The sequence below is a fragment of the Anguilla anguilla genome, chromosome 7, assembly GCF_013347855.1.
Source record: "Anguilla anguilla isolate fAngAng1 chromosome 7, fAngAng1.pri, whole genome shotgun sequence".
In the NCBI taxonomy this organism is placed as follows: domain Eukaryota; kingdom Metazoa; phylum Chordata; class Actinopteri; order Anguilliformes; family Anguillidae; genus Anguilla; species Anguilla anguilla.
Window position 1 is genome coordinate 34,734,439 of NC_049207.1, and position 26,651 is coordinate 34,761,089.

The 26,651-nt window shown below is 38.7% G+C and overlaps 1 protein-coding gene across 3 annotated transcripts in view; it reads left to right on the plus strand.

Annotated features, from left to right (window-relative positions):
• Positions 1–26,651, plus strand: part of uvssa (UV-stimulated scaffold protein A) — an 86,307-nt gene that overhangs the window by 33,640 nt on the left and 26,016 nt on the right. For 2 of the 3 annotated variants that reach the window (XM_035424831.1, XM_035424830.1), the window contains exons 4-7: positions 5,051–5,171; positions 14,969–15,334; positions 15,996–16,105; positions 16,683–16,811. In XM_035424831.1, coding sequence (XP_035280722.1) covers positions 5,051–5,171; positions 14,969–15,334; positions 15,996–16,105; positions 16,683–16,811 — 726 coding nt within the window. The remainder of the gene's footprint in view (positions 1–5,050; positions 5,172–14,968; positions 15,335–15,995; positions 16,106–16,682; positions 16,812–26,651) is intronic. The other variant, XM_035424832.1, reaches the window with a different exon arrangement.

Sequence of the window (26,651 nt, forward strand, 5' to 3'; positions counted from 1 at the left end):
CACAGGAGGTTCGTCAGAAGAGGAGGATTTTCGCTTTCTGTTGCACTCTATTAAGTCTGTATACCCCGTCAGTTTGTTGGGGTGAACCCTCCGTTGACAGAAAAAATATCAATGAGACTACAGGGATTTATCCATTAAATAGACTCATCATCACAACAAAGAGGAGCCTGCTCAAATTCAAACAGAAACTTTATATGTGGGAAACATAATGCTTTGTAGCACCATTATTGTACCTTATGATGCACTTCTCCACGATATTCCAAAGTCCCATGATGCCTTGCGCGGAATATGTGCAGAACTTCCGGTTTAGCGTAAACAAACGTTATGTATCGCTATGCAATGTTCCAGCGCTCACGTCATGACTGTTGCGTGCTTCACAAAAAATATTACTCTACTAACTAATGCTTACATTACAGTGTGGAATATCCACATTAATACCAGTAACCTATTTAAACACACTCAATTTCAAAAATAACGTATATAACCAAAGTATTTTGAGCAATAATAGCCTACTTACATAGCAATGATGAAATCTTATCTGTGTTCAGTAGATGGAGACAGAGACCGTAAATCAACAATACAGTTCAATCCGCTTCTGTTTTGCTCCAGAAAACGATGTCATCTAGGTCTATCAGCAAACATACGGCTTAGCTATGCCCAGAAGTCCTCAATAATAATAGTATTTCCCAAGAAATTACGAATAATCGTTGACCACGTTCCATGCTGCCTCTTTTACTGCTACCACAGAGTAAATGCATAAGTGAGTGCGATGATAAGAAAAAGTTCGGTTACGCTGACCTAAAAAACGCTATTCCAAAAGCAAAATTAGACATGTTATATATCGTTAGAAAGCTTATACTCTCACCTACTGAATAAATGAATTGTCAACCAAGCCAGACTGTACTAAAAAGGGCGACAATGCCGTAAACAACGCGTGTGGTATTACGCAAAGCTATTTTGGAAGATACCCAGGCGTCACGAATGCGCGTATATTTCCCAAACGGATTGTCCAAGACAATATATGACCACTCAGTCAAATAGTTAGCTATCCACAGCCAAAACTAACCTACAACTTACCGCCACATATTTTCTCAAGTTCGAAGTTGAGTTCTTGTAGGCTGAAATGTCCACATTTCTAGGCAGACAAAGAAGGCAGCGCATAATGTAACTACTGTTTTTGGTAGTCTGTAAGTAAAACGTAGTTTGAACGTGAGGCCAGGGGTGTTCTGCCTCCTACGAATCACCCGCCGTTGTTTCAGCCATTGTTGTCGCCCACTCATCCTTCTGTGTGCTGTGACTGGCTACTTTTGATTGGTGAAACGGAGTCATGTGGGGCTATGACAGAGCCAAAGCAAAGACCAGTCAGCCTCTTTGGCTGAAGTCTCTCTGAGAGAATGAAACAAACAGAACGTGCATTGAATAAAAAATGGGTAAAAAGTGACGAGCGGAATGTAGCCGAATATAACGGAGTAAAAGCAACATTTTTTCTTCACAAATATACTCGAGTAAAAGTGAAAAGTATGTTGCATTAAAACTACTCTTACAAGTACAATTTATTCAAAAAGTTACTGAAGTAAATGTAACGGAGTAAATATAACGCGTTACTACCCACCTCTGTAAATGGGGAACAACACAAGACTGCATTGTATGCAGACAATGTTTTGGTATATTTAAGTGAAACTTCCAATTCACTTCCTGAACTGTTTAAGCTATTGGACACTTTTGGCAAATACGCAGGATGTAAACTAAATGTTCAGAAAACCCAGGTTTTGACACTAAACTATACTCCACCAAAACAACTGCAAGATAAATATAATTTGAAATGGAATCGGAGCACACTGAAATACTTAGGGGTGCTGATACCCAAAGAAATTTCCACATTGGCAAAGATTAATTATGATCCCCTTTTGACCAAAATAAAATCAGATACACAGAGATGGAACTCCAACCCTTGAGTCTTACCCAAAGAATTGAATCGGTAAAAATGAACATTCTCCCAAGACTCCTCTTTTTGTTTCAAAAAACTCTTCCCATAGAAATCTCCACAAAACAATTCTCTGAGTGGGATAAAATTATCTCCAGATTCATTTGGCAGGGGGAAAAACCCAGAGTAAGGTTTAAAACCTTACAACTCCCAAAGGAGGACAGAGGTATGGCTGTACCGCATTTAAAAGATTACTTCTACTCGGCTCAAATTAAACCATTGATGAATCTGATTGATGTGCAACCAAAACTACCATGCCAGATGGAAAGACATCAAATTCTCTCTAATTAGGACCCTCCAATTCAGGCAGTATTAGGCAATAAGGACTTGGAAAAATTTATAAACAGCGTGCAAAACCCATGGATAAAATTTCAACTTAAAGTCTGGAACTCTGTTAGGGAAGAATATAAATTACAAGATAAATTAAGAATAATTAGATGGTGTGCCTATGACCTCAATTTTAAACCTAATCAATTGGACCCTAGATTTAAAAATTGGATAGCCAAAGGAATAACATTTTACTCATTAACAGATAAGGGACAATTAAAAAATTTCTAAATTTTGAAAGAAAAATATTCTCTAGAAAGACAAGACTTCTATAGGTATCTACAAATACGACGTTATTTTGACCAAGTTGTTAAAAATTATCCATTAGATATGGACAGCCCAGTGCTAAAAGAAGTCTTAGGAGCCTGGAATGGCACAGCTACTGTGACTTTCAATGGAAGTGCACCAACTCGCATATATGGAAAGAATTTGGATGGAACTGTCTAATTAGATTTTTTATTACCCCAAAGCAGAAAGCACACTTTACAGGAGAGGATTCAAATGTGGAGAATGTGTGGAAGCCAGGATGCCAACCACTGGCATTTATTTTGGGAATGCCCAGTAATAAAACATTTTTGGTCAGAGATGCACAAAATATTGGAAGGCATATTTAATACTAAAATACCTTTTCAGTTTTGCACTTTTATTTTAGGGAAAGTTGATTTTCATCCAGGGTACTTCAACGGATATTTATTTGGCGTTCTGATATCTGCTTGGAAAAAAACCATCACTAGGCCACTAGCTGCTTCCTGACCTCCCCACAAAAGAAGAATGGACAGATATGGTTAATGAAGTATATATAATGGAAAAAAATTACCTTTTCACTTCGCTTACAAATGAACAAGTTTACTAAGTTATGGTAAAATTGGGTTTCTTATTTACAACAGTCACGGCCAAATTTTATGGAGTTGACAAATTAATAGATCCTTTGTTGATGTGGGGAGTTCTATTGTCTAAGGAAAAGGTTGCCTGGTCTCCTAACCAAAAAATTGTATTAATGGGTATGTATGAAGTATATATATTTTTTTATTTTAAACTTAGATAATTTACTGGATTGTCTCCCAGCATGCCAATGTACATCTTCATTCCAAAACGTCCATCCTTTCAGAGTGTAAATAGTTATCGAAAATTGTATAAGATGCATATTGCTTTAAAAAAGGATAATGAGAAGGGAAGGGTTTCAGGTCATGCTGTACATTTGTTAGTGCTACAGACCTCTAATGCTCACTGTAATTGCAAGACTATTTCCTTGTAACTGGTGAAATGCTCTCAATTATCCTCTAAATAAAGAATTACAAAAAAATGAATAGCCAGCACAGTCTCTGGACTTAAACCCCATCGAGCTGGTTTGGGTTGAACTGGACAGAAGGATGAATGCAAAACAACCTACAAGTGCAACACAATATTTGATTTCCGATGCAGAACGAATGCCACGAGTGTGTTCAGATGTTATATCTGCAAAAGGCAGCTACTTTGATGAGTCAAAAAATTTGAATAAATTGTGTTAAACTGAACAATTCCATGATTTCTTTTTTTTAATCTCCAATTGTTTATTTGTTCTATGCTTTAATTTCAGAGTACATTGAGACAACTGCGTAAATTTCAATAAAAACTGGAAAAATTGTGTTCTATAACTTTTGACTGGTAGTGTATATAAAAATATTAAATTATTTATAATTCCCTATTGTAATGAAACCAATGTGCACTTTGTGTAAGAATGTTTTAGTAATACACATTCATTGACTGCTCGACTCAAAGAATATCTGACTGAGGGGTCTTTGACAGATGATTTGACTTTCAGGGGGCTACCCTATGGTGATTAACGAGAAGGAAAATATATATTAAAAGTACACCACTGCGAGACTGTTTTTTCTCTATCATTTGTAAAATCCTGTTAAACATGTTTACAAATGAATGATCGAGGCATCATTATATGGGGTTAATGATCTGTAACATTACTCTTGCATATTAAACATTAAACTGTAATGTTGTTGGTACTACTGCTATTCATGTTTTAGGCATACTGATATTTATTTATTTTTTTTAACTTGATCTTTATCTGCTTAAATAAAACATTCTCACTTAGTATTTTTCATGGTCTTATTTTATTTTAGAATAGACCTATGTCTTCTTAAATATGTAGCAAAGCCAGCATCTTATAAGACATAGCCTAAACCTATTCTCTGAAATTAAACACAAGCCTTTTGCCTCATGTGCACTCTTATTGTTGCTTTTGAAATTGTTGGCTCTATTTTTGTTTTTGGAATGTATTCAAAAGCTGCATTTCTGTAGCCTTAGTACAAGTTATTGGGGTAGCCCCATTTAAAATAATTGAAGTACACATTTCTAATTAATTTAGCACATCCGTAAGATTTATTGTTATTATTTAAATAAACTGTGCTATAGTAAGTAAGGTGCCCAAACCCTTATGGTAAGCCTCAGTAGCCTCCAAGCCTCCATCGTATATGGTGATATGGCTAGTTATTGTTGCAGCACTACAGTACATATTAGCAGCATAATATAAAAAATATAATATTCTTTCACAGATCAATATCAATATTTTTTAACTGGGTATCTTTTGGACAATTTTTTTTTTGGCCTCTCTGAATGTAGCAGGCTAGCTTTGTCATTTCAAATGGCTTTGCTTTTATGCAGCACAACACATTGAGACAAATATATTATGTAGCATTTTCTAATCTTGTAAGTTCCATCACTGTGCGTGTCCCCTGTCTTTCCCAGGTGGACTTCAATGACATTCATGCCAGAACACAGGCAGAAAGGAGAAGACTAGAAGAGAAGCAGAAGAGACTGGAAAGGATTTATAAAGATAAAGTGACAAAGGCGATCCAGGAGATGGAAGGCAAGAGCTCCTATCTCTTTTTAAGCTTTATCTGCTTTACCTAGTTCGTTTAAGCTTTGAAGCTCAGAACTTCTGAAGCTGTGTATCTCTGAAGCGCTGATGCTTTCTTTCTAACTGTAAGACTGAAGTTTTGAAGCTGTGAATCTCTGAAATTTAGGTCAACATTGAATCTTCATTTTTAAGAAGTAAAAGGGCAACGATGGCTGTTCTATAAGAGCTGTAATTGGTTTCTTACTGTACAGTTGTCATCGAAGAGTCTTAACCCTACCCTCAAAGAAATGAATTGTTGGATATCTTTCATAAAATTATGTACAGTGGTTGCACCCAGTATTAAGTGTACAGTGAGCTCCATAAAGTTTAGGACAAAGACATATTTTCTCCTAATTTGCCTCTGTACTCCACAATTTTCGATTTTCAATACAAAATTTATTAGTGGTTAAAGTGCACATTTTCATCTTTTATTTAAGGGAATAAAAATACCCTTGTAGAAATGTAGAAATCACAGCACTTTTTATACATTTCCCCCCTCATTTCAGGGCGCCATAAACAGGGTTTTTCTTGCATTGAAATGTCTTAGGCAGCCTAGCTGTTCTTTCAAGCTAGAGGAGAAATCATGGAGGGAAAAAAAAACAGTTTTTAAACGATCCAAAATGGTCTGTGCATTTATTGGTACAATCTGGTTGTGACGAATACACTTAATTGCATAAAATAATGAGACCCACGTGTGCCACTTACCCGTTTTGATTACATTCATAACTTAATCCGGTTGGATACAATTTAAACCAAAGTACAAGTGTGATGTTTCATTCATACAACCTTGTCTGTATAACAGAGTGGTGGAATAATTGTAACAGTAAATGAAAATTCCCAAAAATGGGTGTATGAAGGTTTTTTTCTGCACATACTAATGTTAATAAAGGAAATTTCTAATGATAATGTGAGACCAGCCACATCCTCAAATTTTGAACCATGGGGCTTTATTTATGAAAAAAAGACCATTGACACACAAGCAACTTTCTAACTTACTGTGAAGCGAGTTGTGGTAATGTCCAAATCGATGAGGAAAGATACTTTCGTTTGTTTCTTAATACCCACGTAAGCTTTTACGAAGCAAATAGCCTGCTATTCAGACCAGTCTGGTGTGTGCTTATTAGGGATGCAGATTTCATGCAATTATCTTAATCATTGACACCGTTTAATCGATTAATAATGATTAACTGATTAATTAATCAACACCCATTAATCGATTATTAATGATTAAAATGTACTATTTAGCCTAAAAATGATTAAAAATAGGCCAACCAATTCATTAGTTGTATATATAAGAGATTTAAGACATGTCCAAACAATAATTATAGTAAGTGTACTGCCACTGGATTGCCACTGGAGACAAAAGGTATTGCTTATTGTCTAATGTGGCCTTATAGTAAAAAGAACACATCAGTCTTTTTAACAGTGTAATTTCTATTCTGTATAATGAAAGTGGTAGGCTTTTCATTTAGCAAAATGGTAGCAAGTTCACAAGTTTATAAAGTTGTAAAGTTGACCTTAATGTGCAGTAACAAAAAAGGTATAGTGCTGTGAGACTCACTACAAAAGATAGCTAATAGGCAATATTCCGGAAGGCTATAACATATAGTACCATGAACGGCATTACCCATAGGCCTATGTCATTACCTACCTTAATACCTAAGCATTTTTGTTAAGGAATATCAGCATGCCTGTGTCCTTCTGGATAATTATGGTATTTAGTCTATAGAAGGTTATGTCGGCTGCTGATAAGACGCGTGCAGATGGCACTGATGTTCAAGTAATGGACAAATAGCATTTTGCTAATGCTGCTAGTCTAGGGAACCGTGACTCCTTAACTTTGTACCATTTCAATAGATTTGTGTCTAACGATGGAAAAATATCTTTCTAATCTAAAATCTAATCCCCGGCATTAGGTTATTCATTGAAACGGTATATTGAAGTGTAACTGTTTAATCAATAAAATTAATTGATCAACATTCTTATTAACGATTATCAGTTTACTGTTAGCATCCCTAGTGCTTATTATAAATGCCTGTAAGGTGGTGGTTTTTTCCATGAATCACTTTTCGCATCCAGAAGATGATGCTATGTGAATGAAACAAGCAAGTTAGCTGAACACATTCAACATTAAACACTGAACTAACTTAAAAAGGTTGATGAGTACAATTAATTTCTTTAACAAATAAGAAACACTATTTAAAATGCCTAAGGTCTCCCTGAAAGGACACTACATGTAAATGGTATTAAACAACACCTAGTTTCCCTAATATCCAAATCTCTCTGGGTACCTACCATCTCTTTTTCTTTTTCCCAAGGCGCGCAGGAACTGGCGTGGCAAATTGTGGTCACTCACTCACTCACGGACAACCTTTGAGGGAGGTTTGGTGGGACGCATGCGCAGGTGGTACGGCACATTTTTAAGCACAGCTTTATCGCCTAACGTTACTTTAGCTAACCCTAACATTCGCGTTTTGCCTACTTTAGCTAACCTAGTTAGCGCATACAGATCGCCTACTTGAGTTAACCTAGTTAGCACGTACGGGTGCTATCCTGCATGCATGAGTAGGAGCTATGGACACACAGCTACAACCACTGATACAGATGTATGGGCACACGGAGGACAACAAATAACGTTACAGAGGTGAGGACGTGCCATAGCTAGCTAGCTATATAGTACGGAGGGCAAAACAGAGGTTTAGAATGTCGCCAGCAGTGTATGCGCGTGAGCTCGACAACACATTTCTCATAGAAAAGGTAGTTTGTAGCCTTTTTTTAGTTCATTGCAGTGGTGGTACAAGTGACAAGAAGTAAGTGGTACTGTGCTGTTAGCCTTTATAGATCGCCGTACAAGGTTCATGTAAAGTAGCTAGCACAATCTGACAGCACTAACCCATAAAAATGTACTGTGAATGGTACTTGCTCAATCGAACGATAAATGTGAAAAACATTTAATTACAATCAGTGGCACTGAAATTTTCTGTCACCCTCAATAAATGGCAGAACTCCCAGTAGAGGTTTGAATTAAATCTTTTAACGTTATATATTTTCTGAAACGTTATCGATTCCGCTTGGCCACAGTGAGTGAAACTAGGCGATCTGAGCATATAGTTCCTATGTAAATTACGTCAAAAGGATTCAGCCTTGTTGTTTGCTACCTAAACTTCACAGCACAGTCATTGCCGTTATCATGATTGTAGCATGACATGTCTATTTTCAACTGCCATATATGAGCGCGTAAAATCAACCAAAAAATATAGTTCGCCAAGTTGCGCCGTGGCTCTGGACAGTTTCGTGCTTGTAAAATGGCATTCTGTAAACATGTAACGGCAAAAAAGCTCGGAGACGGCATAATTGTAACAGGTGGTACATTTATACAGATAAAATGTTTCCAGCTGTAGTTACAAATTGTAATTGGTGGCGGGAAGTGGTTAACACATTTTGAAGTCCAAGGCTAGACACTTATTTTTTAGCGAAAAACATCAATGAACATCCTTCAATTAACATCCAGCCATAGCTAAATATAGAGTTGACAGTGGCAGTGAAGCTGGACCGGCCGTAGTCGCTGTCACACAACCTCACCACCTAAGCCCTATTATGGGTGAGGAAAAACCCAGATAACGTTTGGGATACGTTTGTGTTATCTAAATTAAAGTTGTCGTGTTTCGTATTTTGCCGCATATCCTTTGCATGCAATGACTGCTTGAAGTCTGTGATCCGTAGACATTACCAATATCTTCTCGGTCGATACTCTGCCAGGCCTGCACTGCAGCCATCTTCAGTTCCTGCTTGTTTCAGGGACTAGTTGCCTTAGATTTTTTCTTCAGAAGATGAAACGCACGTTCAGTTGGATTTAGATCAGTTGATTTTTGGTTTTGAAAAACGCTTTGTCGCTTTAGCAGTATGTCTGGGATCATCATCTTTCTGTAAGATGAAGCGCTGTGCAATGAGTTTGGAGGCATTTCCTTAAACATGCTGCAGTAACATGCTTCTGTACACTTCAGAATTAATTCTGCTGTTACATCATCAATAAACGTAAGTGAACCAGTACCAGTAGTAGCCATACATGCCCAGCCAACCATAACACCCCTACCACCATGTTTCACAGAAAGGGGGGGTGTTTAGAATTTTGGGCAGTTCTTTTTTTGGGCTCCATACTTTGCTATCACTCTGATATTAGTGAATCTTGGTCTCAGTCTACAGTACTACTTTTTCCAGTACTTTTAAAAAATTGTAACCAGTGGCTAACTAGTCGTGTGCATCTTGCAGTCTAGCCCCGGTAGCTCAGTTTGCAAAGTCTTCTGCGGACAGTAGTCACTGACATATCTACACAGCCTCCTGAGTGTTACTGATATGCCGAACTGGTGTTTGGGGTTTTTGTTTCATTATGGTGAGAATTCTTTGGTCACCAACTATAGGTATTTTCCTTGGCCTACCAGTCTCAGACTCTTAATGGCTTCCTTGACTATCATTGGAAACACTCATTGGCCCTCATTTTGACAAACACCAATAACAGATTCCAAAGGCAATGAAAAACCTAGAAAACTCTTATACGTACACTAAGGAAGCAATTGAATGCACCTGCCTAATAGGGCTGTCAAAAATATTCGAAGTTCGAAAACTATTCGAAAATCTTTCTTTTTTTAAAGTTCGAACCTAAATTTGAGCATTCGAATATTAGTTTTGTATCCCGCGTTTGGTAATTAACATGCAGGCTTTAATTTCATGCGGCGAATCATGTTCATGCACGCAAAGTTCATTTCCTGTGCTAACGTTACTTCCTCTGTCAACAAAAAACTTTCTGCCCTGGACCCAGGGCAAGTGGATCGTCTGGTTTTCCTTGCCAATAACTTCCGGTGATACTTTCAGCTCTATTGACACCTAACGTTACTGGTCAGCTAGCCTCGCAAGCCAGTCTCTTTTTTAACTTTGTTCAACAGATCTGGTCAGCTAAATAATGTTCCCATGGCAGGCTATCTTTCTTTTATGAAGATTTTGATAAAATTGGATGATGAAAGAAGTTAAACAAACTGAAAAGAGCAAGTAATTTATGTTGTTTTAGGCTACAGGTATTAGCCGTTTGAATAGTTTTTGTGTTAAGAAATAAACAGGGATTTCCTATAAACAATCATTTCCCGATGATTAATAAATGCCGATGTGTGGCAAATTAAATCCACGTGAAAGTGCTTTATTCATTTGTGCATTAGGCTATAGAAACTGCAGGGGGCTCATTTATAAAATGAACTTGCATGCATAAGTCAAGCGAAGACCTGACGTAGAGCGAAGACCGTTTCCACAGTCAAATCGAGTCATGTTAAAATTTTTAAATCACTACTTTGACGTGATTTTCTACGCACGCGCCACACAGTTGATCTAAAATAAGTTTTGTAAACGAGGCCCCAGATGTAGTAACCTAGTATTAAAGTTCACCGATGTCCTCTATTCTACTGCCCGCTCGTGGAAAATAACGCGTAGGCCAGTTTAGAGGGAGCGTCACATGCATATTGCGCCCGACAATAAGCGGCTTATTTTTGTGAATTATAGGCAAATGATATTCGAATATATTCGAACTCTAACTAATTACAAAAGCTAATATTCGAAATCAATTTCATGGCACTTTTGACAACTTTACTGCCTAATCAGAAACACTTGGGAAGCCATTTGTCCCAAACATCATGGTGCTCTATGAATAAGGAGGACTATGAATAAAAAGTGATTCAACATGGTGAAACCAAAATGTATATAAATACCCTTTAATGAAAGCTGCGAGTTTGCATGTCATGTTAACCACATGTGGATTGTTCAATTACAAATCGAAAAATTGTAGAATACAGAGCCAAATCAAGAAAGAAAATATGTATTTGTCCCAAACATTATGGAGTTCACAGTATGTGACTTAAACTGATTTGTACAATGTACTTACGTGTTTAAATGGTCTTGTACTTAATAATACTGCATGCAACCACTGTCCATAATTGTATTAACCTCTTAGCGCAAAGCCCCTAGTGGTCAGCATGCCGGCGTGCCGAGATTGCAACTAAAGTATGAGTTAAAAACAGAAACGCTTTATTTTGGTTTCATTAGTAGTACAGGACAACTATGCCGAATACGAAGTTTCACAGCGCCACCATTGTCGCTCACCCCCTGCCTGCAGTCTCATCTGCAACCACACCCCCCACCCATGACATAATGGACAACATTGTTTATCTGGGAATTCAGAAAAATATTCTTTCACCACTCAAAAATCGTATTCTGTCATAGCAACAAGATAAACCCGACAATATCCCTAAGACATGCCAATAGAGCAATGAAAACACTGCTCACTGAATAACGAAATAAACAAGACAAAGTTTTCAAAAATGAAATGAAAATGAAAATGTCATTCTACAGTCAATATCTGGGACTAAATATTGAATAAATATACAACCTTCCCATTGGTTTTACGCGTAGACATGTCCCTTTTTAGACTGAGTTGTCCGTTTGTGAAATATACACGCATTTATGACGACTGGGTACCTTCCAAAATAGCTGTGCGTAATACCACACGTGTTGTTTACGGCATTGTCGCCCTTTTTAGTACAGTCTGGTTTGATTGACAATTCATTTATTCAGTAAGTGAGAGTATAAGCTTTCTAACTAAGCTTTCTATCTATAACATGTCTAATTTCGCTTTTGGTATAGCGTTTTATATCTCAGCGTAACCAAAAGTTTTCTCATCATCGCATTCACTTACGCAGACCTGCCAACCTGCACGCATTTTGTGTACCAACCACGCAATTCTTGGTCAAAATACGCAGGTACGAAATGCCAGCTGAAACTACACAAAAAAAAAAAAGATTTAAATACGGAAAACAACCAATAAATACAAAACAATTCCGTACATTTATTCGGTATTTAAACTACATCCCTCGGATTGAACCAGATGCTACGACCTTGTGCTTGTGGCTCTGTAACCCCTCCCCGACCCACTTAACATCCACTGATACGCAGCGGTACTTTATTATCCGCCGAGGCGCAACGCTGCATTGCTGAGGTAAAATGGGAAGTGGGGAGTATAATAATCAAGCACAAAAATGTGACCGTAATGTTAACATAAAAAACGGTAAAACATGTTTGGTAACTTCAGGAGATGATGCATTTCAAGGGGTATATCCTAATGAGATAAATCTGTGTATATAGTTAGCCGTAGTAGTAGCTCGCATGCGATTTAGCCTCGTTACGAGACGTGTGAATAACTGATGGAGTAATTTAGCTGCAGTAACTCAAACGCTACGGAGGCTCCCTGTTCAAACTTTGAATCGCGAACGCTCTGTTGGAGTAAATTGACTATTGCAAAGGTGTTTCACTATAGACTGCTAACGTAGCAAATAATTCCTATTATTGCAGCCAATCATCCGACCAGCCTTGCAGTTAGAAAATAAATATGACATCAGATGACGAGGATACTAACAAGGAGAGAGAGAGCAGCAGACCTACTAAAAAGAAGCCAGTCCATGCCCCCCCAGAAGTTCCTCGCAAAATATGAGGAGCAATGGCCGTGCCTCCGCCCCTCAAAACTTCCGCACCATGCATTTTGCACATTGTGCAATTATGATTTTGACATTAGCCACCAAGGAGCTTCAGGTAATAATTTGGCTAAACCTCTAGTTACAAAAGCCTACATTCCTAGATAATTTTTCAATTGAATACTATTTTTTTCATTAGGCCTATATGATGTGTGCCTATATAAGCTGATTCAATTATTTAATTATTAAATAAAAATGGAAATCATGAACAGAAACTTGGTTTTATTCATAATTGACAGTGTTTTACATCGCAACATAACCTTTTTTTTTTACATTACAACATAAGTTTCTGTAAATACTTGAAAATGAAAACATATGTTACAAGATACAAAATAAATTATTTCCATTTTTATTAAATAAGTGAATGCAATTCACTTATGGTTATCAGTTTGTATAAGCACACATATCATATAATAAAATATTAATCATGAAAAAATTGTTTTAAGCAGGTGTACTCAAACTTTTGCCTTGAAAGTATATCATAATATAGCCCAGTGCAGTGCAAGTGATATTTTAGAACCAGGTCAAATTATACAATTTTGCCTGATCACTTCTACAGTCAAAAATAGAATTATGAAGAAAGGCTTGTGTGTGTGTGTCTGTGTTTCTTGCAGACTGTTGTGTGCAAAGCGAAGTGGTGCGAAAGCATGTGAACTAAGCATTACACTGACTATTGTGGTACTCAAAATATTTTCCTAAGGTTGGCAGGTCTGCTTACGTATTCACTATGTGGTAGCAGTAAAAGACACTGCACCTGACAAAACGTTGTCAACGATTTTTCGCAATTTCTTGGAAAATATTATTATTATTGAGGACTTCTGGGCATAGCTAATGTTTGCTGATAGACCTAGCTGACATAGATTTCTGGTGTAAGACAGGAGCGGATACTATATCATTGATTTCCTGTCTCTGTCTCCATCTACTGAAAACAGATAAGATTTTGACATTGCTATGTAAGTATTACTGCTCCAAATACTTTGGTTATGTACGTTATTTTTTTAATTGAGTGTCTTTAAATAGGTTAGTGGTATTATATAATGTAGATATTTCACACTCTAATGTAAGCGTTCATTGGTAATTTAGTCATTTTTGTGATGCATGCAACAATGATGACGTAAGAGTTGGAACATTGCCAAAACGTGGTGGACGGTTGAAAATTGTTTTCATGTCGTTCCATCCCCATACAAGAAAACATACGGGAGTACAGAGTATAGAAATACATACAAGAGTTAATTATTACACATTTAGGTACTGTACCGCATTGTGTGACAATATTTTTGCATTATTTTTTTAACCTGATAGCAATGTTTCATATTAAACCTTCATAAGGGGCTCATTTATATGCTTTATAATGGACAAAAAGCATTTTATTCATTTTTGGAGAGATTTTGGATATGTTTCTGGACCCCTAGATATTTTAGACCACTGTACTGCCGGAAAGCTTGTAATTTCCACTTGTAAATGATGCAACAGTGATTTTCTTGATTCAAAACATTTGATTTGTAGTGAAATATGTGAATATGTTGTGATTTACAGCAGTGCATAATTTATACATTTTGGATAGATTTGGAGACGCTGGGTACACTGCTTAGTTTTTGCTTCACAGAACTTTATTAGTTGTACATACCCACACTTAGATTTTATGAACTTGTGGTCAAGAAGTTTTTGATCCAGGACATGTATAGTTTAACTTGCTGTATATATGCAATCTCCCAGTATTTCATTGCAAACTAAAAAAGCAAATTCATTTTAGATTTTTTGCTAGACAGTTGCATTTGTGGCACTTTATTTCTTCCAAAATTTTGAATATAAACTAATCTAAGTTAGTATTGTAAATGGTACAAATGTCTTGCTTCATTTAAACCATTTTTCAAGTATCTATGGTGTTCACATCTGGAGTTATAAAGCTTTAAATAGGGTACCCCCTAAATGGGCAAGGATTGGCCAGATTTGGCATGTGGGCTAAGGGGTTAAATAAATCCAACTATACATTTTTTGAGTGGTTTTCCAAAAAGAAATCAACAAGTATTTGGAAGTATACCTCAGAAAACATGCTCAGTTAGATGCAACATACTGTATTTTCCACCACTAAATGGCCTTTAGAGTTTGTGGAATGAAGTGAAAAAAGTTGTATGTCAGGTGCTGTGGAAGGACAAGCTGGCTCTGGCTCTGAGTGGATCATGTTTGTCTTTCCCACTTCAGAGGCCATACCCGACATTGAGGAGTGCTTGACGGAGGTAGAGAACTGCATTCAGCTCCTAACGCCCCACCCGGGAGACTTCAACCTTGGCAGTCTGAAACCAACAGCTGCCTCTCCATCACCAGCCTCCATGCCCCCAGGGCATCACAAGGAGCCCCTGGTCTCCACTGTTGATGATGAGAGGCCTTGTTGCAGTAAAGACCTGGAGGATAAGGGAGCAGAGGAGTTAAAGGAGGTGACAAAAAAGGAGGAAGAAGAGAGCAGTGAAGAGGAGTCAGAGATGGAGGAGGTTCCAGAGCAAGACGCTTTTATTCGAAACACAGGTTTGATGTCACGCACGTACAGCCTGGCCCTGGACATTTCAACAGGTGCGTAAAAAGTAAAAGTTACATTTTTTAACTGTTTTAAAATTTGATGCTGAATCATGTTTAGTGTTTACAAAGCATTCAGTCTGTTTTATTCAGCCATAATTTCTTTGTTTGATTCCTGGCCCTACAAATGATTATTTATTTATTTATTTATTTATTTATTTATTTATTTATTTATTTATTTATTTATTTATTTATTTATTTATTTATTTATTTATTTATTTATTTATATTTACAAATTTCTTGTTGAATTGTTTGTGCAATGCGCAATCAAATATGAATGTACCAATGTACATGTTTCTGAATAAAGTTCACAATGCAGCACTGAATCCCTGAATAGGGGATTGTAAATGGTGTTAGTTGGGTGTGCATTGGGTGGAAATGCATTGTTATTATGCCTTGGTCTGGCTATATGGCGCGCAACTGTATTGAGTGCTGGAGATGTGTCAGCTGTCATATTGAGCACAGCAAGTGCTGCTATTTCATGGATGTAATTATTAAAAGTAAGTTATTTCAACATGTAAAAAATTTTTTTTTGCCTGTGTGTTTAAATTTATTACAATTATACATTATACGTTTATATTGTATACATTACATTCAAATCCACTAAGAATGTATAAACTTCAATGTTATTTATTTTTATTTTTTTTTGCAACTCCAGACGTTAGTGTGAAGGAAACAGAGGACAATGAGGCCGTGGTCAACGCCATGCGTGACCTGCACTGCCTCATCAGCACAAAGCATCTGCCTGCAGTCCAATCCTGGGTTAAGGTACTGCCTGTGAGCTACAGGAAACGATTTGAACAATCCATACGCTCAACTGGGTGCAGCCGGAACTCTGTATTTAGAACAGGGCTCAAACTGTTACTACACCCAAAGGAACTGTGCATTTTAGAACAGGGCTCAAACTCTTACCACACCCAAAGGAACTGTGCATTTTAGAACAGGGCTCAAACTGTTAATACGCCTACAGGTACTGTGTAGTTAGAACAGGGCTCACGTGGTTACTACACCCGCAGATACTGTGTATCAAGAATCTGCTAAAACCATTACTACTCCCATGGGAACTGTGTATTTGGAAACAGCTCAACCAGTTCCTACACTCTCATTTAGCCCTGGCTGAAAGTACTGTAGGTACTGTGCATTTGGAACAGGGCTCAGGAATGACTGCCTGTAATAGTCATTCAGAACTGAGTTCAGTAACAGGCAGTATCCAGCTCATGCAGATGCACACAGCACATGCTGTATAGGTGCAGGAGTTTTGTGTGCTGGAGTTAAAGGCCTGGTACACGAGCAGAACAGACACGGACGGGTAGGAGAGACAGATTGACAGTGTCATCTCTCTCAGCTGTTTACCAAGGCTGGAGGGAATGAGGTGCTCCTCAGACGTGCACTGGACTTGAAGAAGGGCCTAGTGAAGGCTTTGCAGAAGCACAAGGAGCTGCACATCGAGTACAGGAGGAGAGAGCGCCGAGTGGTGAGTGTTACTCTGCTTTGGCCTGCATTCTGACCATATTTTTACTAAGGAGCGACTGTTGTCTCCAGGCCAGAAGATGCATATTGTTTTTTAATCTAGATCAGATGTTTTGCAGAATTGGATGTGGATGCTTGCAAGGAGACCTGCAAACTTGTTGAAAGCGCACAAGCAGTCCAACTGGGATATTAACACACTTTTGAGCAAAGTGCTTTATGACCTTTACAGGCACTGTAGATGCTAAAGCAGCTGTCTGAGTGGTATCCCTCTCTTCCTGTCTCTCTTTCAGTCTCTGCCTCTCTGGCTTACTCACATGCACAAGAACACACATACATACACCCTTACTAAAACACAACTGAGCAGCCATACTACCCTAGTGCCCCAGTGCAGTCATGGGGACATTGTGCTGTAGGAGACCTTTCGGATAAGTTGTTAATCCGAGTTTCTGACTTACTGTGGTCATTAAAGATCCGACAACACTTATCGCAAAGATTTGGGGGTTCACCGGTGTCCTGGCTAAGTTATCATCCTGGCTCTCTCAACCTGCCACCTAATTGTCCCCCAGTTTAATTAGCTGAAATCGTTCTCTCCTCCTCTGCTGATGTGTGGTTCTGGAGCAAAATGGCTGCCATGCATCACCCCGGGGGGGTACTATACATTGGTGGTGATTGTGGACAGTTTATCCCTCAACACTATGAAGCATGTTGGGTGTAAGAAAAACACTATATTAATTCAAGGAATTAAATAATAATTATTGTTAATTGCTCACTGTCAAACTTAGCACTCACACCTGCTGACTCACTCAGTTGTTCACAAATGTAGTCATTGTCTCACATGGATGCAGACACTTGTACACACAAACACCCACACAGGTACCATAATGAATGCTTAATAACTCCACATCTATCTGACTGAGGAAGTTATTTTGGCTCCTGATTAAGCCACTTGGTCACATTACAAGTTGCATTGTCATTTTTTACCAGGAGAGGGCACCATCCTACCATATCGGAACCCAGCATAAGCAATAACCAGGTCAAAACTCAGGTCATCCAAAAATGAATGCAGGTGTTCTGACATTGGAGTTGTGACCTAAACATGAGTCAAGAGCTGTATGAAGCATGACCTGTGACCTATGAATTTATTTTGGCAGTTATAAAAATGGAACAGTAGTGATAAGAATGTATAGCTAGACAGAAACATCACCTTTTCTCCACATTTGGTGAGTGTTTATACATCTGTCTATATTTCAGTGTTTTTGTGGAAGTGCCTGCAGTTACCTGTGTGTATGCATGGCTTTTAAAGTTTAGGTGCATGCGTGTAGATGTGCAATTGTGTGCGGGCACTACAGGGAGAGAGTCCAGATTTGAGTAGAGCCCAAATAAATGAGTCTGAAGAATGCTGTTATGGATTACAGCAGAAAGAATTAGGATGTAATAAACAGGGGAACAGGCAGCATGGAGCGGTAATGGAGAGTGAATCTCATCCTCACTGTAATGCGGGGAGCAGTTATGAGGCACATTATTATGACAACTGATTTCCCTTTTTAGCTGGGCCATGGAGGCAGAGGTTTGAGGGAGTGGAGCCGAGTGACAGTGACAAAGTGTCGCTCTCCTCTCCATATGGGTTTATCATTGTCAGTCCTCCATTTCCAATGCAGAGAGCCTTTGCTTTGTGATAAAGCAACAACCCAAAGTCTTTTATCATAATTAGTTTTTTCTCTTTCCCCTTAAAAGCATTCCATTACTTTATTCGTTTTATCGCCGTTCTGACACAGACGGAATTGCTTTTTCGACGCAATAAATTTGCGCTGATTAGGGGTGGAAAGTGACGAAAAATCATAATGGGACACTGATCATTTCTGCTTGTCGGTCCATGTGTTGCTGATGTAAAACTCCAGAAGCATTTTGAGATTATTTCTGGCATTGTTTCAGTGGTGTATTTTCTTTGCTGTGTATTGGAAGGAAATTTCTGTATACATGTAATTCTTCCATAAAACCAGAAGATTTTTCTCTCTAAACTGAAAGGTGAAATTATAGAATGTTTGGGCCTTATGTTTGGGTAGACATTGGTCAGCACTCAGTTGAGCTTCTACTTGGTGAGGGCAATGGTCTGACAAATATCATGTGATAGGCCAGCTATTTCATCATGTGATCAAGGTTTATTAATGTAGGTATTAGTAATTGGTCTCTTGGTAAGTCCTACAGGTCATTTTAAACCTTAAAACTATCAATTTATTCATTATTTAAGCCATGTTACTGTTTTAAACTAAATGTCAATTATTTTGCTGTGCTTATGTTTTGAGAAGTTTTTAGAAAAGCAGAAAATAACCCTTTCATGGAGTTTACATTTTAAATACCTGAACCATATTTATGGAGGCAACTACAGTAACATCTACCTTAGTAACAGCCTAATTTTATTTATTCCAAATTATTACTTTTGCTCACACTACAGCACTGGAATATATTGTCCCCCTTTGAATGCAATATAGAGGTGTAAATATTTGTTTGTTTTTGAGTGATGTTCCTGTATGGAGTATTTAATAAATTGAACGAAATGATGATATTGTCTTAGCAAAGCCAGCTTATTCGTTGATTGTCCAAGTCAGAGCCACACACCTGTACGTGGTGTTCTGTCTTAACTAATGGATTCAAGCTTTGAATGGACTGGCATTTTAACCCCGGCAAAAAAGTTGATCACTTAGGTCTGTAAGGCACAACTGCCATGCTTGATGAGTAGATTAAAACCTTGCAAACATGCTGCTGATTCTTCAACACGATTCTGCATAAACATCTACTAGTCAGAACAAAAGATAAAATCCATTGCTCCATTTTGTGTGTGTGTGTGGGTGTGTGTGCGTGTGTGTGTGCGTGTGTGAGTGTGTGTGTGCGTGCGTGCGAGGGATGGTGTACCCAGCTGATGGCAGCATTGCACAGTTTCTCTTCTCCAGTGGTCGCCTTCCCACAATGCCCGCAGCCACGTCTCGCTCCAACCGCTGCTCTGGCTGTGTGAGGAAAGATGGATGCGACTGATGTGTTTGTCTCCTCTGTTGGCGAGATTTTGGGATATTATCTCTGCCTCTTTAATTATCAGTCACTGGAGGGTTTGTGTAAAGACCAGAGAATTTGTAAAGCATGCACCTTCTCAACTCCCCAAAACCGGAGCGAGTTTAACATGCACCATTGGCGAATATGGCATTGTTTACCAAGATAAGGCATCTTATCGGCACGGTAGGAAGAGCAGTAATTGATGTGCCTTTGTGTTTTTCTTCATTGGGAAGCCGTAGATAAAACGCAAGACTATACCCTTCCCCTGTTCTCCACCCTCCTCGGGTCAGCAGGGGCTTTCAGCGTGTGCCGCTGTGCTTCTAATCGACGGCTGGGCTGCTTTCTCTCTAGCTCCCCTCTGATCAGCGCATCACCCATAGCGTTACCACACTTGAGTGTGTGTTACTGATACAAGATCAGGATGGTTTGAAGAAACGGTTTGGAGCGGGGCTTATTTACCCCATGCCTGTTTAGATGCACCAATTACTCTTGATTTTAGTGAAAGCTCTGAGTTACTGAGGCTGTATAGGTTATTTTAAGCCCATAATAGACTATATTGTTGTCACTTGGAGATATCAATTGTATTTATGGATCGTATTTAAAGTTGTGTTCTGATAATGCTGATCATTATTTGGACCCATAATGTTTGGCCTGCTTTGTTTGTCTGACAAATAAAAACCCATTAAACTCAAAAAGGCCACATCCTACTGCCAACAAAAGAAATGTTCCAATGGTGGCTATGCTTGATATTTATTGGGCCTCCTCCATGGACAGAGATGTTTCAGCCCATCATGTGGGGATGGCTTCAACATTCTGGGGCGAACCTCATGGATTACCTGCTGGTTGCGGCAACTCCCTTTCCCTCTACCTATGAGTGAGGTGGTGTACGATAATGATGTTCTGGCTAAATATCCCCCACTTACCAGGAAAAAAGACATTGCTCCGCGTGCCCTTCCAATATATTTTGTATGGTCTAATTAACTCTGTAAGCAATCTCAATGACTTTGTGCCCAGGAAAGTGCTATGCTGGTGCACTCCTTAAATAAGTCTGTTATCCTTTTAAAAAATGATCATTGGCAGCAGCCTTGGACAACTGAACTCTCAACTTCATTTGTCTTTTGGCAAGTTTGATGGCTATGCATTTAAAAACCCATTCGATCTTATAAACTAAAAATTAAACGTACTCAGCTGTGATGGGCCAGCGTGCATCTGCTATTTATATGCTAATACCCTCTCTTACTGGAAGGTCTTGCAAATTATTACAGCAAACCAATAACTCAGGTGTGCAGGACAATGGGCCCAGCCAGCCTGCCGAGAAATAGAATTAAATATTCCACGTTGGTGATAGGATGTGGAGGGGGGGGGAGGGTATGAGGAAGCCTTAAAGCCATGCAACGTTTGCTTTGCGTCCCGTTTAGTATTCCCTGGCTGCGTGAGGCTCCCTGGTGAGCTCGATGCATGGAGGAGCATTTGGGGATCTGGTTAACCCACAAGGGTACTGCTGTCTGGAGTAATGTGGAACAATTGGCAACTGCCTTTTCAGAGAACTTACAAGGCACCCAAGGCTTTTGAAAATGTATCAAAGGAGTTAACCTTGCAGTTATGATTTGACTTAAATTGTTCATGTTTTTGTTCATTCTTAGGGGTGTACCTTTATTGTTATTGCTTAACATGAAATAAGTCTAATATTTATTTGATGTTTTATGGGAATTTGGGGAAATTGAGTTTTGCAACATTTTAGAGTTCCACAGTGCTCTGAATAACAGTATGACATAAAGTGCTAGCATACCATTTTTGCACATCAGGTACAAGTAAACAGTTCACACCTAGAATCTATAGGACAAGTAGACAATCTGTCTGGTAGTTTTCTGACTGGTACAAAATTTATGGAACACATTTAATCGCATTACATTCCAAACAGTTTGAATTATATTTAAATTGAAAATACGCCAGTTTTTGGAAAATACACTGCACATCTTGACATAAGGGCAATGCTGCACATATCCTGCTTTATTTGTCACAGTGCCCAGTCGCAGTAGGGTCCCAGTAAATGCAGAGTCTGGATGATATTTTTAATCCAGTAAATTAATTTTGGTGTATGTTTGTATCCAGAGAAGGCCCCACTTTGATTAATCTAGTCTTTGGGACAATGTGTTAGCAGTTTCCAGAAACGGTGTTGCATAATCTCAAAACGTTTTGGAAAGATTTTTAAATGTTATGGGGCTTAGTGGCACAAAAAAGACTTTTGTTTCCAAGAATGTGGCATATCATTTATGTTTTAAGAATGTGCAGATTAAATTGCTTTCAATTCAATGATCAGATGAACAGAAATGCAAAAAGATTTCTTTGTGGATACCGTAATCTTCCCTAGTTGTGTATTTGTATTAAACTTGCATGCTCCCTTTAGCTTGTCACAATTGAATTGCTAAAATGCCGCAATGCTATGGCCTGGGAAATCAAATTCCTTTATGGAATGCCCCATGGATTTCAATCGTCCAAATTTTTTCAGTGCCGGAGCTATTTTGTTTAATGTAAAAAGCCTCAGAGTGAAGCTCAACGTAGGAGGGTCGGGCTTTCACTTGGCTTGTGTCAGCAGAAAGCGTTCTTATAGAAGCTAATTCTCCAGCGCACACACCCCTACAGGAGAGTTATGGTCCTGACTCTTCAAGGTGGCAGCCTTGATATTATCGCCGCAGAATTAAAGTGCATTAAAAATAAAATACCATTTGTTGACCAGGAATTTCACGAGCAACGGTAATCTTTTTCCCTCGGTTTTTAATCTATCAGGGCAGAAATAACTGTTTTGGATTAAAAATCGCAACCCGTAAAAACAAAGTAGCAGTTTTAATCTCGCGCCCTGCCATTGGGCACCGTAGCGGATGAATAAGTGTAATGGTAGCATGGAATAATGCACAGATGCTGCGTGATGCACAGTTACCGTTTGCACTTTGTCTTCTTCCCCCGCCCACTCTCAGGGGACTTTGGAAGGCTGTAGGAAATGAGCATAATCACAATCACAAGTTCACAAAACGAGCGTCGAGTACATTGATTTTGCTTTGCAGCAGGTGCTGTGCAGTCTTCGTGAAGCATGCGACAGTGGTCATATTCCTGTCTGGTTTTTGTGAAGCATGCAACAGAAGTAATATTATTGTACGGTCTTCATGAAGCATGCGATGGTGGTCATATTCTTATATGGTCATCATGCAGCATGCGATGGTGGTCATATTCCTATATGGTCTTCATGAAGCATGCGATGGTGGTCATATTCTTATACGGTCATCATGCAGCATGCAACAGTGCTCATATCCCTGCTCAGCATGTTTGTTCATTGAGAGAGCGTGGTGGGGCTTCCCCACATGGATTCACTACATGTGTGGTATTCCAACTGAGGTCTGTAAAGCTCAGTGTGTAGTTCCTGGCATTCAGCTACAGTATGAATTGTACAGATATGGATTCACAGAAATTTTTATTTGGCGTTTGCATATAAGTCTTAATACTTGCACAGTATGAATACACCAGACAAATAACATCTGTGATTCCAGAACCAAAATAAAAATGGAACTGTGCCATTTCCTGGTGCTTAAAAATCATTTGTGGTTTTGGAGGAAAGTGAATAGCCTATTTTCAGAGTGAGGTTTTGCATGTGTTTAAGTACAGTAATTGAAGCCCATTTCCATAGGTTTCCAGTTTATGACAGAGGATACAAGCTGGAAATCCACGATTCTGCACATAAATTCAGTAGATTCAGTTGCATTTGATATAACCAAATACATATTTATTGGAATGAACCTAATCCAATGCAAATATTTAACACTGAGAAAATTATTCTGTCGTTCTCTGACAAACTAATAAAGCCATGAGTCCTACAGGACTGTCGTATCTTTACAGGTGTCATTGCTTGACATGCTGGCAGCATTGTTTTGCCTTGGAGAAGAGTTTCAATGACGGGATAATCGGGCCTCATACAAATATGCTTTAAACCTCAATCCGCTGCCTTCATAACCAGGAGTCAGGAAATCGCACAAACGATGTAACGGTGCTGCGATAAATGTTCGCCCATCAGTAGAAATTGAAATAGAGTAAGGGATTGTGCACCTGAATGCCATAGAGAAAGTGCTCTGGAATAACAGTGTCACAGACGACACCCTCAGTAGCGAAGGGCACCTGCAGTATGGGTTATGTTTTATGAAAATGACCCCTATATTTAAAAAGATGAGTCTTCTCTGTTATGCATTGTAGCGCTAGTGGCTACCTTTTCAGTAAATTAAAAGGCATAAATTCTGTTTAGCGTTTGATGGGCCTGCTGCTTTACCCCACAGGCTGAGCGCCAGCAGAGAGAGAGAGAGAGAAGCCTTGGGTTGCTTTTCACCTTTCATAAATTCCAGGCCGGGATTCTATACCAAAAAATCATTTTCAGCTCTGGGGCTCATTGTTATGCGGAGGAGATTGATGGCGGTCATTTACACGGCGGGAAGTTAAGTGCCCCTGTCATTCCCGTGGAGCGTAATTGGGCGGCTTCACAGGTCAGCGGCGGCGACAGTCCTCTCTTTTGATTAGTGTCAGGGTGATAACGGAACTTACAGCGTCCCAGTGATCGATGAGCACGCACGGACTACCTGCAGTCCGGCTGCATGCATGGAGAGCCGTGGTACACAACCTGCACTGAGCTGCCAGCCCCTGTTGTTCTTCCCCTCTTTAGTGTGCATGCATGTGCAAGACCGTGTGGGTGGCTTTGTATTTGGGAGGGGGGCGGAGGGTCCATTGCTCCTTACCATTCACTGATGTCATAGATTCTGTTGAAGTTGGGGTGCAGGTTGGGGTAGGGCAAAGTGTTTCCTATTCTGACAGTGTGACGCTTGTCTGTTTGGTAAAAATCATAGCTTATGTCGAGATGAGTACTGTAGAGGGATTCCCACTCTATCAACACACAGTAAACATCCATATTCAAGTAATTTACATCACTCTGCCAGCATGATAACTTGAGAATTCCCCTTAGGCACTATACTTTCAACAAACTGATGCACTTCTTTTGTTCTACTTGCTCTGTAAACAGCTTGTCACACTTTACCGTCAATATTAAAGAGGAACTTAACCCTAATTTAGCATTCTGTTATTTTATTTATTTCCTTCTACTGTTGGAAGGTTAAAGTGAAGATTACATTTTTGTTGTTGTCTAGAGAACTTGCTTTTTTTGCCCTGCATCTGAAATGCCGTTTGACTTAAAACTTTTTGACTTTGACTTGAAATGCCTACATTGCCCACAATCCTTGTGTACTTTTTCATTTTGCTGGGAGTGTTCTGGACTTAAATTGATGGTGCATTCTGGATCATAGGATTATATTCATGGAGAAAATGTGCACATCAGAAGTTTAGACCTGGTGGTGGGCAAAATATGCAGGATACAGAATCTCCCCACTCCCCGTTATGTCTTTTATATAAACAAGTTTTTCATTTGCCTATAATATAGAGTGCAGACTTGCCACCAAACAAAAAGATTAAGATTCACAATGAGCTGCAGTTTTACTTAGGGGTGGGTACGAGTAATGGATTGATCCATAACTAGTCGGATACGTGCCTGCTCAATCTTTTTTATTTTCTCATAAAGGCTATGTATGCACGGTTATGTGTGGGAACTTTACTAATTCATCATATTTAAAAATAAAAATAAAAAAATGATTAAATGCATTAAAATAGAGGATATTTCTTCATCTAATATGAACAGAATAAAGCAAATGCATGTTTGCTTTTTGTTGCTAAGCCGTTGTAAATAATATGCGAAATGATATAATGTGCGAGGGGCTGAGCATTACGCAGGTTGAATGCCCTGCGCTGAAGGAAATTGCCCAAGGCCAATTTAGGCTACTACCTTTGTTAATTGTAATGAAAACATGCCTTTCAAAATACGATTCCTTTGAAATGGAAGCATTAAATATAGGTTCGAGTTGGTATAAATGGAACACAGTCAATACATTTTTGTACACTGCTGCTACAGCAGTCCAGGGTTAGGGAACTTTATTTGTATTTTGTGTTATGCCACTTTTTTGTATTTCTTTATTCTTTTACTTTGGCTGTGTCTCCAAATGAAAATGAAATCCATACGGCACTTTTCTCGTCAACTTGTACCGGTGACACAGAATGAACAGAATTAAAAAGCAACCCACAGACTAAAACAATTTTAAGTAGTAATGGTCTCAGTTATAGATAAAACTTTATGCTTTCAGAATGATTTGGAGGGTAATATAATCACTTAGAAATTCTAAACGTAAGTTTGGGGCTTTAAAGTCATTGATGCCTGATATCCAAAATGCCTGCATTTCTAGAGAACAGATGATTTTCATCAATTTCAGTTAAAGTAACCGGCTTTGGTACCACTGTTACTATAACTGTAATGTTATATCTGTGATGCAGTTGCTCCTTCCTCATCCTCAAGCCTTCTTTTTTTCTAAATCAAATAGATAACTTTGCCTTGTAGCTTAGGGCAGAAGACATGTTCTTTTGAGAAAACGATCCATAACAATGGTTAAATTTTACCGATTTTGAAAAAATTTAATTATTATTAATAAAATGTTTTTGTTACCTGGCGCAGATATGGTCGCATGATTGTCCTTCAAGTTATGTTTGCTCTGCCCTACATGCGATGTCTACAAGAGGAAGGGGCAGCTTGTGCAGTGAAATGATACTCACTTTGACATTTAAAAGAAAAAATAACAAATACAAAAGTATAGTTGCTTAAAGCCGCCCAAATAAAAAATCATTGTACGGGAATCACTGCGCATGCCAAAAGAACGGAGCAATTCGG